Source organism: Trichoderma breve, chromosome 2 (genome assembly GCF_028502605.1).
Source record: "Trichoderma breve strain T069 chromosome 2, whole genome shotgun sequence".
Taxonomy (NCBI): Eukaryota; Fungi; Ascomycota; class Sordariomycetes; order Hypocreales; family Hypocreaceae; genus Trichoderma; species Trichoderma breve.
In genome coordinates this window covers 6,225,847-6,239,406 of record NC_079233.1, presented here as the reverse complement: position 1 = coordinate 6,239,406, position 13,560 = coordinate 6,225,847, and the positions used below count along the sequence as shown (strand labels likewise).

At 50.4% G+C, this 13,560-nt stretch overlaps 5 protein-coding genes across 5 annotated transcripts; 3 read left to right on the top strand and 2 right to left on the bottom strand.

The window, feature by feature from the left end:
• Positions 1 to 1,910: 1,910 nt before the first annotated feature.
• Positions 1,911 to 3,494, top strand: T069G_04101 (cytochrome p450 domain-containing protein; the record flags this gene model as incomplete). The annotated part of the gene is made up of 1 exon (XM_056171311.1): positions 1,911 to 3,494. One exon carries the CDS (start codon positions 1,911 to 1,913, stop codon positions 3,492 to 3,494), a length of 1,584 nt encoding a protein of 527 aa, XP_056032203.1.
• Positions 3,495 to 3,572: 78 nt separating this feature from the next.
• T069G_04100 (serine hydrolase (FSH1) domain-containing protein) lies at positions 3,573 to 4,442 on the bottom strand (the record flags this gene model as incomplete). Its single annotated transcript, XM_056171310.1, has 1 exon — positions 3,573 to 4,442. The coding sequence occupies one exon, from the start codon at positions 4,440 to 4,442 to the stop codon at positions 3,573 to 3,575; it is 870 nt and encodes a 289-aa protein (XP_056032202.1).
• Positions 4,443 to 5,424: 982 nt separating this feature from the next.
• T069G_04099 (uncharacterized protein) lies at positions 5,425 to 6,489 on the top strand (the record flags this gene model as incomplete). The annotated part of the gene is made up of 1 exon (XM_056171309.1): positions 5,425 to 6,489. The coding sequence occupies one exon, from the start codon at positions 5,425 to 5,427 to the stop codon at positions 6,487 to 6,489; it is 1,065 nt and encodes a 354-aa protein (XP_056032201.1).
• Positions 6,490 to 6,863: 374 nt separating this feature from the next.
• T069G_04098 (alpha amylase, catalytic domain-containing protein) lies at positions 6,864 to 8,700 on the top strand (the record flags this gene model as incomplete). Its single annotated transcript, XM_056171308.1, has 3 exons — positions 6,864 to 7,052; positions 7,117 to 8,433; positions 8,476 to 8,700. The coding sequence occupies 3 exons, from the start codon at positions 6,864 to 6,866 to the stop codon at positions 8,698 to 8,700; spliced, it is 1,731 nt and encodes a 576-aa protein (XP_056032200.1).
• Positions 8,701 to 9,371: 671 nt separating this feature from the next.
• T069G_04097 (collagen triple helix repeat (20 copies) domain-containing protein) lies at positions 9,372 to 12,509 on the bottom strand (the record flags this gene model as incomplete). The annotated part of the gene is made up of 3 exons (XM_056171307.1): positions 9,372 to 11,839; positions 11,937 to 12,334; positions 12,409 to 12,509. The coding sequence occupies 3 exons, from the start codon at positions 12,507 to 12,509 to the stop codon at positions 9,372 to 9,374; spliced, it is 2,967 nt and encodes a 988-aa protein (XP_056032199.1).
• Between the last annotated feature and the right edge of the window lie 1,051 nt (positions 12,510 to 13,560).

Genomic DNA, 13,560 nt, shown 5'->3' with positions numbered 1-13,560 from the left:
GGAGAAGAAAATTGAGGATCACATGCACGGGAAAGGGGTTACAGTGCACTCCAGGTGATGCAACACGACAAGAAGGAAAGATGTTTGCCTAAAGCGAATGTTTATGGTCGCATTCAACAGACACGGGCAGCGAGAATCCATATACGAGTAAATACCTGCCGCTCAGCGTCGAGTTTACGTCTATCTATCGATAGTCTCCGACCCCCGCAAGGATTGCCTGCAAACGGACTGTGATTCCAATATGGGTCCTCTTTTGGCTATTATAGCGTCGGAGTGTTCATCCTGCTCATCCAAGCGTCTACCTTGTCCGAAAGAGTGTCCGAAAGGATGCCGTGATTAGACGGAAGACAGAGTCGCATTTCTCCGCACACTGATTAGTATTGATGGGGGGCCCTTGCTTAGAGCCCTTTTATCTATAATGACTAGGATTATGCAGTGTTAGCTCTGTAGTGAAGTACTAGTATGTAATATTAATAAGATTTTAAGTAAGTATATACGAGTGAGTAAATAACAGATATAACACGAGATGGAGACAGCACCACCAGAACGGGCGCGAAAGACATCGTTAGCAAGATCTTAGTAGACCTAGTCCTACACAGGGATTAGCTACGGCGGCAACAGCATGATTAGTCACTGGCAGCAGCCACCTAACGGGCCGAAGCGATGGCTGCGGGGAGATGCTAGGGCGAGGTTAGCTAAACACCGGACTGAGGCCAAAGCAGTTGATCCCCGCCAAGCCCGCTATTGCACGGCGTATCATCGGGGTGATCCTCTTGCATTAGCTACATGTATGTTCCACATACGCCCCGGCAGGGGCTTTACCTATCTGCAAGTTGAGCCTATGGGGGCGTCGAAATTCGATGGATTCATGGCTCCGAAAACCTGTTCTTGGGAGCCCATATGGATGGTTTGCTCGTGGTGTATGACAAAGAGACTCAAGCACTATTTCAAGGGCTGAATTTTAGACTATTGGGGCGGTATTGGAAGTACTTTGAAAAAGTCAAGAAAAACATTATCTTTAATTATAAATAACAAAAGCCTTAGAAAAAATATAAAAATACTTTTAAAGATTGTTATACATTATTTATAAGCTAAATTTATTCTTTTTTTTTTTCTTTTTTTTTCCCCTGTTTATTTATAAAGAATTACTATAAGAAACAATAGTAATTTTCAATTTTAATTTTGTTTGTTAAATAAAGGAAAACTGAAGTAATTTCTTTATAAAAACAGTTATTTATTGATATAAATTATTATAATTTTCTGAGTGTATTTATTTTTATTATATAACAAGCTAAAACAATATTCATGTATTTAAATTTCTATTTAAATTTTTCAGCCTATTATAACATAAGAAATAAAAATTAGAGGAAAGTATTAAACTTTATTATATACATTATATCTATATTTTCATAACCTTTTTTTTATATTTTTAAAAGCCCAGTGAAAACGTGGGAGATTTTGGATTCAAGGGATCCATTTTCCTAATTGGGTGAGACATCACCCCAGTAGCAAAAGAATAGGTACCGCCCCCGTAGCAAAAGAATACCGCCCCAATAGCAGTACTCGAATTTTAACCTCATATGACCTGCGACCCCTGCACCTGCCGTAATAGGAGATAAGCTGATCTTTCCACTTGCTAGCTTTACGAGTTGCTTTTTTTAGACTTACTAGGCCGACCCCTATGGATACTACCCCGCACAATTATTTAGGCGTGGGGGTCGGGACCAGGAACGGATTTTGCGGGGTAATACAGTTCCCCACGAACGGTCCGACTCCGAAGCTGCGGGTGGTCAGCACCGTACAGCACTCCACCTCCCCGGATCCTTTCAGCTCGTACGAGTATGTTGGAGGGGCATTCTACAATAGCTGGATGCGCTTCTTCGGAAGACCACCGTCAACCTGTCTCCATCATGGCCACCATGAGCGACGCCTGGGTTGGCCTGCCATGGGCAGTGCAATTGATCGCGACCTGCTTTGTCCTGATTGCAACTGTGTTGATCACGACTTACCTCAATTCGCTCTCCCATTCATGGCCAGCGGCGGCAGGAAAAGGCCATGAGCCTCCAATAGCGCCGTACTGGCTTCCAGGAATCCAGCATCTGGCAGCCTTCCTTCGCAATCCTGCCCGCATTTTCCGCACGACCCAAGCGAAATACAAAGATTCGCCTTTCACATTGCTCATGGGGGGCGTAAAGTTCCACGTTTTTGGTTCTCCATCTACCGCGATCCATGTCTTTGCACGCTCGCGCACGTTTGCGTACGAACCGGTGACCATGAGCATGCTGGAGAATGGACTGAATCTGCCCGTGGCCGACCGAGTTCACTTCCAAATCGGTCTGGATCGAGCAAACAGTAAAGAGAATGAGAAGGGGTTCGTGTTGCAAAACCATAATGTCTGGTTGCGATACTTGTCCGGCGAGCCGTTGGACGACCTGATGCAGCTATTTACACGCGAATTCCACCAAGTCCTGGAGCAATACGTGGATATGAAGACAAGAGGCCGGCAGACAGTCGATCTCTACGAAGTCCTGCGCAAAGTCATCTTCGACACCTCTGTCGTGACGTTCTTCGGTCCCCATCTTGCTCAGATATGGGGTCCTACCATGTGGAAGGATTTCTGCCTGTTCAACGATGCCACCTATATTGGTGTCAGGACAAATTTGGCATATGTCTTGCAGCCGCGGGCGGGCCGCGCGCGGGAGAGAATGCTACGCGCCTTTGAAGAGTGGTTAACGCACCAGTCAGAGGGAGACTGGCCGGACAAGGACAAATATTGGAACGAGGAATGGGGCGCAAAAATGAATTGGGAACGTGACGGTCTGGCGCGACAATTCGGCCTCTCCCTCCGTGGACGGGCGACCATGCAGGCGAGCTTCCTGTTTGCAATCGTTCTGAACGCCGCGCCGATGAGTTCCTGGTTTACGTGGGTGGCGGCGAGTAATCCAGATCGCCTGGCAAAGTGTCGAGCCGAGTCGCTTAAGTTCTTGCGACCGAGCAAATCAAGCCGCTTCGATCACGAACTGGAAATCGACGCCGCGCAATTGAGAAGCAACAGCTTCATGCAGACGTTGTGGAAGGAAGCGTTACGCATAGGCACGGCAGCCTCGCCAGCACGTGTAGTCATGGAAGACACAGAGCTGGAAGGGTACGTCGTAAGGAAGGGCAGTGTGGTCCTCATGCCCACTGCGTTGCTCCACCATAGCGACTTGTTCCCGAGATCGGACCAGGTTGACACGGAAAGGTGGACAGGCGAGGATGCCATGGTCCAACAGCGGAGTAAAAGTATTCGCACATTTGGTGGAGGTATGGGCATGTGTTCTGGACGGCATGCGGCCGAGCAGGAGCTTATCGGTCTGGTCTCGAAGCTTATTACGCTGTTTGATATCGAGTTTGAAGACTCGTGGAAGAACAAGTTCCACTTCGACCCAAGAAGTCTCGGAATTATGCATCCTGCAGGTCCTGTAATGGTACGCCTGAAGCGGAGAGAATTATAACACTAGATACAAGTAACGAAAGCCACGTCTGTCTTAATGTCTCGATATTCCAGGTTTATTAGATTTATGGTGCCAGCCTCATAGACTTGTTGTAGCTTCAGCGACCTCTCGAATCATTCTCGCAATTTGCTTCATTTCCTTACGACCTCTGGGGAAATCATGCCCACTGGGATGATGGAACTCGCGTGCTTGGTCGGGATCACAGAGTCGTAGCAAATGGAGACCCTCGTGGGGATTTTCCTCGTCGCTCTCGGTGCTCCGGATGTGCAGCGTGGGCACGTCAATCAGTGGCGCACCGTCTGCGGGTGGTTCCCATCTACAAAGGCCATAAGTGCCGTTGGATAGAAACGTTGTTCCATCGACCAATTTCTTGCCCTTGAGTTCCTTGAGCAACGACAGTAGTTTTGCATGGTCGACCTGGTCCTGATCGCTGACTCCGTCCTTCTTTCGCAGCGCACTCGGACGAAGAAACATATCCTCTGCCTGCTTGGTCATGGGGGCGGCATCTACTTCGACATCCTCCATGATTTGGGCGTCCTTCATAGGGAAACAGCGCAGGGGAGATGCTCCGTTGATGAAGACAGCAAATCGAAACGGTCGTTCCATAGCAAAGGGATCATCATAGGTTGCCTGAGCCAAGATCTCTGCCGCTAACGCGGCACCGCCTGAATAGCCCAGAACACCATCGAATGGGCCCTCTTCGGCTATAATCTTTGCAAGGTCGTCATGAGTCTGCAAGATAGAAGCAGGATCAAAAGGGTTGTAGTATGTGTAAAGTGGAAGATGCGAGAATTGTGCTGTGTACAGGGACCAATTGCCTTCGGTATGTCGAACCGTCCCTTGCACAAAGGTCCACTCAAAGTCGTCGAGATCTGAACGGAAGGCTGCCGTCTGCGCCCGAAAGATCTCGTTGTTGGAGCCTCTCCCGTGAAGGCAGAGGATCTTCATTGCAGCAGCGTTGTTGCTGTAGGAGCGGTCTCACTCGTGATTGAACAGTTTCTCTCGATAGAAAATACGGAAAAGGGTGCGATCTAGAGCACTCATGCAATGACACACTCACGGATCGGAGAAGCTCGTGACTAGGGCGTAACTTACAGACGAGGTCATGCCAACTTGCAAGAAAGATACGACTTTGAAGCCCACAAAAAGCATAAGCCCTACCCAAAGTACCACTAAACGGACACCCCCAGCCAATTCGGCCTGATTGATTTGATTGATTTGACTAACCGCCAAACCCTGCATTAGATTAGGGAGAAATTATCACGATTTCTGCGGAATCGGAGTGGAGGGTTACGTTGCAGTGGCTGCCGTTGAGTCTGCAGGGGCTTACTATGTAATCCGACAAAACACTTTATTGATGCCAAGAATACTATTAATAATATCATCTTCAGCAGCTTCCGTTTGCATACTTATATAAATATCAAAAATTATTATTGTATAAATAATTTATAATAATTTACATTATCGTTATTATTATTGATATACACTGCTGATCTCTAGGGTGGACAAAGTCCATCCATGAGGTGTCTTTATCTCTACCCCGCAGTGTCAGCCGGGGCACCTCAGTTGAGGTATAGCCACCGGCCGTACTGCGGTGCTCCACGTGTCCGTCGCTTCGGTGCGGGATCGTGGGTGCTGCACGACTTGGCGCCAATTGCTGCACGACTTCCAACTAGCAAGTCTGGACCATGACTATCATTCCTTCGTGTTCTGCCTTGCAGAAGTGCATCTGAGTTGAAACACCGTGTCTTCCACGGGGTCTGAGCAGGATTTGCGAAGGATCGCCGAACAGGTCTAGACTGATGATGCTGCACGATTGAGTCGGTCCGTGCACATCATCATCATCAATGTCATTGTCTGTTGTGAGCTACTGTACAACAACAAGAACTTGCATCAATTTCCCCAAGGACCATTGACCAAACGCCTCGACATGGATGCCCTCACACTGGTTGTCGTTGTCTGTCTCCTCGCCACAGGCTTCTGGGCATGGAGGAATTTGTACTATTGGTATTACAGCAATGGCCTGATGGAGTTTCTGGGACAACGCATCATGGCTGATCAAGCCCCGAGTGGCCAGCCGCTCAAAGTCCTCTGTACCAGTGGTCGATACCCATCTGTTGACATGCAGTTGAAAGGCCCATCAATATTTCAACTCCTCTCCTTTGAGAACTGGACCTATCCAGATGCCACGTTGGCTGGCTTCTACTTCATCGGCTCCTTTGGCGTTTCATGGGCCCTGATCGTTCTGGAGAGCTTGCGCAGTTACAATCTGCACAACTTCGGATCTTGGACCACTATCCCTGGATTGCTCATGTTCAATCATACTCCGGCCATATATCTGCCTCTGTATCTCGGTGTACGGCTTGCCCTGATGACTCCGAGCAACCTCACACCATCAGACCTGGCGATTGACCCGGTTCAACTCGAGCTTTTTCCTTGGGCCTTCGCAATCGGCTATGTGGCGCCGTTCATCGGGATGTTACTTCCCGACCTTCGCATCCGCGATGTAAGCACCAAGCAGACCGTCGCAGCTTGGTGGCAGCAATGGCCTGCTTATGTTGCTCTCTCTCAACTTCTGTTGTCTCTGATCTGGCGTCCAGCAGTACTTCCATCGCCTCTGGCTACAGAAGCTTGGCCGCAGGTTCAGTCCGTGTACATGTTCCTCTTCGTGTTGGCTGCCTTGTCACACTGGCTCTCGGTATTTGGCGCCTTCGCAACAGGCGTAACAATGACCGAGCTTTTCTTGCCGGCCTGGCCTGGAAAGGATAAGAAGGCACGCCACGGATGGGAAGCAGCAAAGTGGTGTGTGCAATGGGACGTCGTCCTGGATACGCCTGCTATGATTCTTTGGGCCGGTGTTCTGTATTGGCAGACGGGAGGAGTCATGGACTCTTCACTTTGGCAGCGTCTGCTTGTCAACTTCCTGCTCGCGGGACCTTACGGGGTTCCCATTGGCTTGTTGTGGGAGAGGGATGCATTTGTTTTGGGTGTCTAGAGTAGTCTTATAACCAGCTATTGTTTAGTCCTTCATAAAGAATATCGTGGCAATCTTGTGATTCTCTGAAGCCACGGTATACTATAGTGCAACCTCTCACATTGCCGCAAGACTCAGAGGTAATTATAATCCAAATAATCATGGAATCACCAACAACCCCCAATGATCGCTCCTCGGCAGTCTGATAACAGCGGACTTGAGCGTTGCCTGTGCTCGCTACTACATGTACCTAGTGGTCGGAGTTGTGGGGGCTATGTGCACGTGGGGGGATTTAGCAGATATATAATGTACCCCTCGATCTGTACTTTATCCAGCTGCGCGTGTGATAATACACTAAAACTCCAAATCTCATCTACAATCATCTGACCCGAACCATGGCCAGCGACAAGTCCTGGTGGAAGGATGCCATTGGGTACCAAATTTGGCCAGCTTCTTTCTTCGACTCAAACAACGATGGCATGGGAGATCTACCAGGAGTCATCAGCAAGCTCGACCATCTCAAAGACTTGGGTGTAGACTTGATATGGCTGTCACCTGTGTACGACTCACCACAGGCGGATATGGTACAATACTAATATAGTCTCTCGAGCAAAATTCTAGACATGTAATCACTAATCTATGTGTTAGGGCTATGATGTTCGAGACTATGAATCTATTTGGGACAAGTTTGGGACATTGAAAGACATGGACATGCTCATAGTAGAGGCAAAGTCTCGTGGCATGAAGCTCATCATGGACTTGGTCGTGAACCATACGAGTGATGAGCATGCATGGTTTCAGGAGAGCAAGAAGTCGAGAACGAACCCAAAATCTGACTGGTACATCTGGCGTGATCCCAAAACTGATGCTCAAGGCCAGAGGAGGCCGCCAAACAACTGGCGCGCCGCATTCGGGGGCAGTGTGTGGACTTATGTCGCGGAAAGAGATCAGTATTATTTACACCTCTGCCTTGAGAAACAGCCAGATCTCAACTGGACAAACCCGGAAACAAGGGCCGCAATATATAGCACAGCAGTTGATTTCTGGTTGCGGCGTGGTGTAGATGGATTCCGTATGGACAGCGTCGTCGCTTTCTGGAAAGACCCTCGTTTCCCCGACTCTGAGATTACAAAACCAGATCAAGAGTTTCAACCCATGGAAGGCAAGTACATCATGAACGGAGCTCCCGTACATGACTGGTTGAAAGAGTTACGAGCTCGCATCGAGGAAGACCATGGGAAGGATGTCGTCCTGATCGGAGAATTACCCGCCACTGGGACTGACGAGATTGTGCGCTACATCGACCCATCTGCGAAAGAGCTGAACATGATTCTCGACTTTGACCACTTCATGGCCGGCAACGATTGGCATGCTGATCTATCTGAGCGCACACGGCCAGCGCTACCGCTGCTCAAAGATGCCATCATCAAACAGCAAGACTTTATGCAATCTGGCTGGACCAGTGCATTCACCGAGAACCACGACAATCCTCGAAGTGTTGATCGCTTCGGCCCCGGCGACGGCGAGTATCGTAACGCTGCATCCAAGATGCTGGCCATGTTCTTGTGTACTCTTTCGGGGACAATCTTTCTGTATCAGGGCCAAGAGATCGGCATGACCAACATTGATGCATCGTGGACACGAGCAGATATCAGAGACGCCGCTGGCCTGGACTACCTCGACGAGACTGAACGAAAGTTTCCGCACAATGTGGCCAAGCAAGAGGCTGCGCTAGAAGGCCTGCGCCGCCTTGGGAGGGATAATGGTAGGACGCCGGTACAGTGGTCGGCTGCTCCGTATGCTGGCTTTAGTGGCGTTCAGCCATGGATCAGAGTCATTGACAATTACAAGGCGATCAACGTAACCCATCAGGAGGATGACCCTGACGGTGTACTGTTTTTCTGGAGGCGCATGATCAAGATCAGACGCGACTATAGAAATCAGCTCATCCGTGGCCGATTCCAGGTATACGACAAAGAGAACCTGAAGACGTTCACCTATGTGAAGACTGGTGTCGATCCAGCCGACGAGATCCTTTTGGTGGTTTTGAATTTCGGGGATGAGAATGCTGATGTGTTTGTTCCTGGTGACGTGAATGAAAGCAGCATGCGACTCCTGCTGTCGACTTCATCAGAGCACCCCCTGGACACCGAGCACGACCGGCGACTTCATCCGTGGGAAGGAAGGCTGTACAGTTGCCAAAGGAAAGGAACCGATGTGAACTCTTCTTAGTCGATGGGGTGCTGAATATCCCATCTCTTTTTAAGTATTTGTACCTGTACATTAAGCCAAGTTTATAGAAGTTGGACAAATGTGAGAATGATAGTTCCCCAATATCCACATAGGTTGGCGCGGTGACTCGTCCTCTTTCCACCCCCATCATGCTTGCTCTCCTTCAAACCAGCCTAACACGTTGAAATGCTTATATGCCAACTAGAAATTTACGGTACGGATGATGTGACCATCCTTTAGGCAAGCATTCGGCGCTGATCCCAGATGCCGCAAATCAGCCGATAAGGTCAACACACATACTTCCCCTTTTTTCTGTAAGACACTGACCAAGACGATTGTGAGCAATAGTGTTTCTAGAAGTATATATCATAAGACTATTATGCTTATTTCGTCAATAGCTTCTTTCATTTATTTGTTTATTTATTCATATCCAACCTAGACCTTGACATTCATATATATATGCAGTCATTCGGACTGTCTGTGTATTGAACGGCAAAAGTTTTCGCCTCGCTCCTTCAGTTTCATGTGGATGTGTCTGCCTCATCTGTTAGTAAGGATTATATCACCGTCTGTTGCTCCGTCTTTCACTTTCTCGCAAGTTTGCTTAAGCCAGAAAAATGTAGTATTAGCATATGAATTAATATAGTATAATATAGTAACAGAAACATTATTTATATAGCACCAAAAAGAGAAACAGTAGGAATCCCAGAATACGTTCCGCCGCAGTATTGTTCTGTTGTCGGACCGTCTGGGAAGTTGCATCGTGTATTGCATTGGAAATCGAGCCCGGTATTTGGATAGTTATAGGCAACAAGGACATCACCACAAGTGCAGATGGAGTTGCCTGTAGCCGTGTCGGTTCCCAGAGTGAAGTATAGTGTTGGGCCCGTCGGCAAAGTATAGCAGATATTGGCACAGTCGTCAATCGAGGTTGTGAGAACCTGCTGTGAAGCGTATGGAGTTAGGCCGTAGTTGCCATCGTTATCCGCGATGTAGCAGCCGAGGTATCCGTACTGGTTCGTGAAACCCGCTGTCCCGGGGCCAGGGGGGCCTTCAGGACCTTGAGGACCGATAGGACCTTGAGGTCCAGCATCACCTTGAGGGCCAGCGGCTCCTGCTGGTCCAGTATCACCTGGAGGACCTTGAAGACCTTGCGGACCCTGAGCACCCGGTAGACCTGCAGGACCAGCGGCACCTGCAGGACCTGCAGGGCCAGTAGCACCATCGGCACCGGCAGGACCTTGAAGACCTTGGGGACCAGTGGCACCTGCAGGACCAGCAGCACCGGCGGGACCTGCAGGACCAGTAGCACCATCGGCACCTGGTATACCCTGAGTTCCTTGAGCACCCGGGGGGCCTGGTAGACCTTGAGGACCAATGGCTCCTGCTGGCCCGGTAGCACCTTCGGGACCAGCGGCACCAGCAGGTCCAGCGGCTCCGGCAGGACCAGCAGCACCTTCAGGACCGGCGGGACCTTGGAAACCTTGAGGACCAATGGCACCTGCAGGACCAGTAGCACCGGCAGGACCAGCAGCACCTTCGGGACCGGCAGGACCCGATAGACCTTGAAGACCTTGAAGACCCTGAAGACCTTGTGGACCCTGAGCACCCGGTACGCCCTGAGCACCCGGGGGACCTGGTAGACCTTGAGGTCCGGCAGCACCGTTGGCACCGTCGGCACCGTCGGCACCAGCAGGACCAGTGGCACCAGTGGCACCAGCAGGACCAGCGGCTCCGGCAGGACCAGCAGCACCTTCGGGACCGGCGGGACCCGATAGACCTTGAAGACCTTGCGGACCCGGAGCGCCCGGTAGGCCCTGAGCACCCGGGGGACCCGGTAAACCTTGAGGCCCGGTGGCACCGTCGGCACCGTCAGCACCGGCAGGACCTGGTATACCTTGAAGACCTTGAAGACCTTGAGGACCAGTGGCACCTGCAGGACCAGGAGCACCATCAGCACCATCAGCACCATCAGCACCGGCAGGACCAGGAGCACCATCGGCACCAGCAGGACCTTGAAGACCTGGTATACCTTGAAGACCTTGAAGACCCTGAGGGCCAGTGGCACCTGCAGGACCAGTAGCACCATCGGTACCGGCGGGGCCTTGAAGACCTTGAAGACCTTGAAGACCTTGAAGACCTTGCGGACCCATTGGCCCAGGTGCACCATTCAACCCATTCATACCTGGGAGGCCGGCTGGACCAGGTGGCCCTGGAGGACCCTGGATACCATCCCTGCCATCCCTTCCATCCCTTCCATCTCTCCCATCATTACCATCTTCCCCATCATTGCCATCCCTCCCATTGTCACCATCTCTCCCATTGTCGCCATCCCTCCCATCCCAACCATTATGACCATCTTTCCCATTGTTGCCATCCCTCCCATCCCTGCCATCAGATCCACGGGGCCCTGCTGGACCTGGGGGCCCTATAAAACTCGAAGCAGCATCGTGATGTTCGTGGCTACTCTCGTAGCCAACGGAGCTCGAGGATGTTGTGAAACCCGGCCGTCGAGTATTGTAGTTGGGCACTATCGGACTTGAAGCGGCATCATGATATTTGTAGCTACCTCCGTAGCCAACGGAGCTCGGGGGTGTTGTAGAACCCGGCAGTGGGGTGTTGTAGTTCCAGCCGGCCCGACCAATAGGAGCCAGAGGCCCTGCCGGACCTGAGGGCCCTGCCGGACCTGAGGGCCCTATAGGACTTGAAGCAGCACCATGATATTTGTAGATTGCCCCGTAGCCAGCGGAGCTCGGGGGTGTTGTGGAACCCGGTCGTCCGGTAGCGTAGTTGTAGCTGGTCCGATCAATAGGAGCCAGAGGACTCAACTGCTCTGTCCCAACGGAAGGTCTGCCATATGACCCAACGGAAGCTCCGCCATATAATCCAGCGGAAGCTCCGCCATACGATCCAACGGAAGGTTTGTCGTATGATCCAACGGAAGGTCTGCTATATGACCCAACGGAAGCTCCGCCATATGATCCAGCGGAAGCTCCGCCATACGATCCAACAGAAGCTCTGCCATAACCAGGGTTGGTGATATCTGGTCTGGTATCCAGCCATTTCGACCCGGCAAAGCTGTCCGTATTACTTACGCTTCCTGCAGCTTGTTGAGCAGACCTAGTATCGTCATCCATGACTAATACATTAATCGATTCAGCCGATGGGAAACACCGGTCATCTATTACACACATGAGCGAAGGCTGGTGAGATCTGTGTCGTTATAATCAACTCACATGGCACATTGACAAGGTTCGCCGGCACACAGTCAGTTGGAGTGCTTGATTCGTTGAACACAGCTAGGACCGTATTCGACACTGATAAGCAAAAGCTGGCTTTTCCGCTGGCAAAGCTCGGATGCCGCCACTGAAGAAGGCCTTCTTCGAGCGAGAACCCATGGTCGATGGCTCTGATGCTCGGTGTCTCGAGGAGCGGCTGGTGTGTCGTACCCTCGTTGGTCGCGACTATCTCTCCGTCTGCGAACAGCCGGTCGCCAACCAGCGAGAAGAATGTCGCAAACTGACATTCTGTAGAAGTCCCCTTTGGGAATAAATAGGAAGGCGTTAGTCTTGTAGGCCTTAGTTCGTCTAACTGGAGGAGGAACTGAGGCTGGTCGTTGGTCCTGGGCGGAGCTCTGAAACAATGTTGGTTGTAAGCACTTTTCTTTTACGGCAGACCCATTCGCACAATGGAAAGTATTGGACTTACCCAACGCCCGCTGACTCAAAACTCCCATCAAGGCCAGGAGACTCTAAGTCAGTAACCTTCAGCAGAGGCAACAGCGTCGAGTACTTGGCTGGTAAACGCATGCTCGTCCGTTGGATGTCGGCCGGTGTGAAAATGTAAGGGGGTGAATACCTAACGCTGAACAAGTGCACTCTCAGGCATTAGGGATAGGCCTTGGAGAAACGCACAAGGAGAAAACGGGAGCGAGATTACTGCGTGCATTAAGGTAGTATTGCATTACATGTTGGTAGTGTTCATGAAATCGACGTCTATAAGTACCTACACTACCTATAAGATAAGATGAAAACAGCAAAATTCAGTGTAAATAAAATTCCAATTACCCCGGAAACAGATCGAAAACTCATGGGGAAGATCAGCATAAAAACAAAGAGGTAGAAAACTTATGTAATTCCATTGCTCAACTGGATCAACCCTGCTGCATGTAGTACACACATTCCACCGCGGCTAGCCTACGCCGGTATGTCTTAGAAGTCATCGAGATGTCAGGTTAGTCGTTTTTGAAAGCGGGCTTGTTTCGGATGAAAACACACGGACCTGGCTTGTTTGATTGGCCGGCCCGACCCTTAGGAATGGACTGCCAACATCATCAGGCGATGCAGAACGTAGAGCAAGCTGGATTATGCAATATGAGACAAGTCGCAATACGGTTAATGTGGTTGCTTCTTTGCTAGAGCTTCGTATCGTATAACGGTCTCATGGTCAGAATATTACCAAAATTAGATGCAACGGAGTGAACCTCTAAACGTACATAGAGACCAACAACGAAGTCGGACAAAGGTGCGTCCAAGGTACACCCCTGCAACTCTAAACTCACATCTATCCCATCGCCTCTATTTCCTGTCTGTCATGTAACCGGCCAACAGGTGTAGGGTATATTGGAAAGATGAGAACTGACCATACCCATGCACGCCCTGGCATGCCAACCCGCGCGAGGAGCTTTTGCTCCTTGGGCGACGACCCGGCGCACAGGGCATTCAGTCATGGTCTATTTCTGATAGCGGCGGGAATTCGGGATGCTCTACTCAGTCTACTCCGTGGTATTCACTTGGCATCTTGGCTTCGCCATAATATCCCCCGGCTCAGACAAGCTTGTTGTTCCGTAAGAATCAAGGA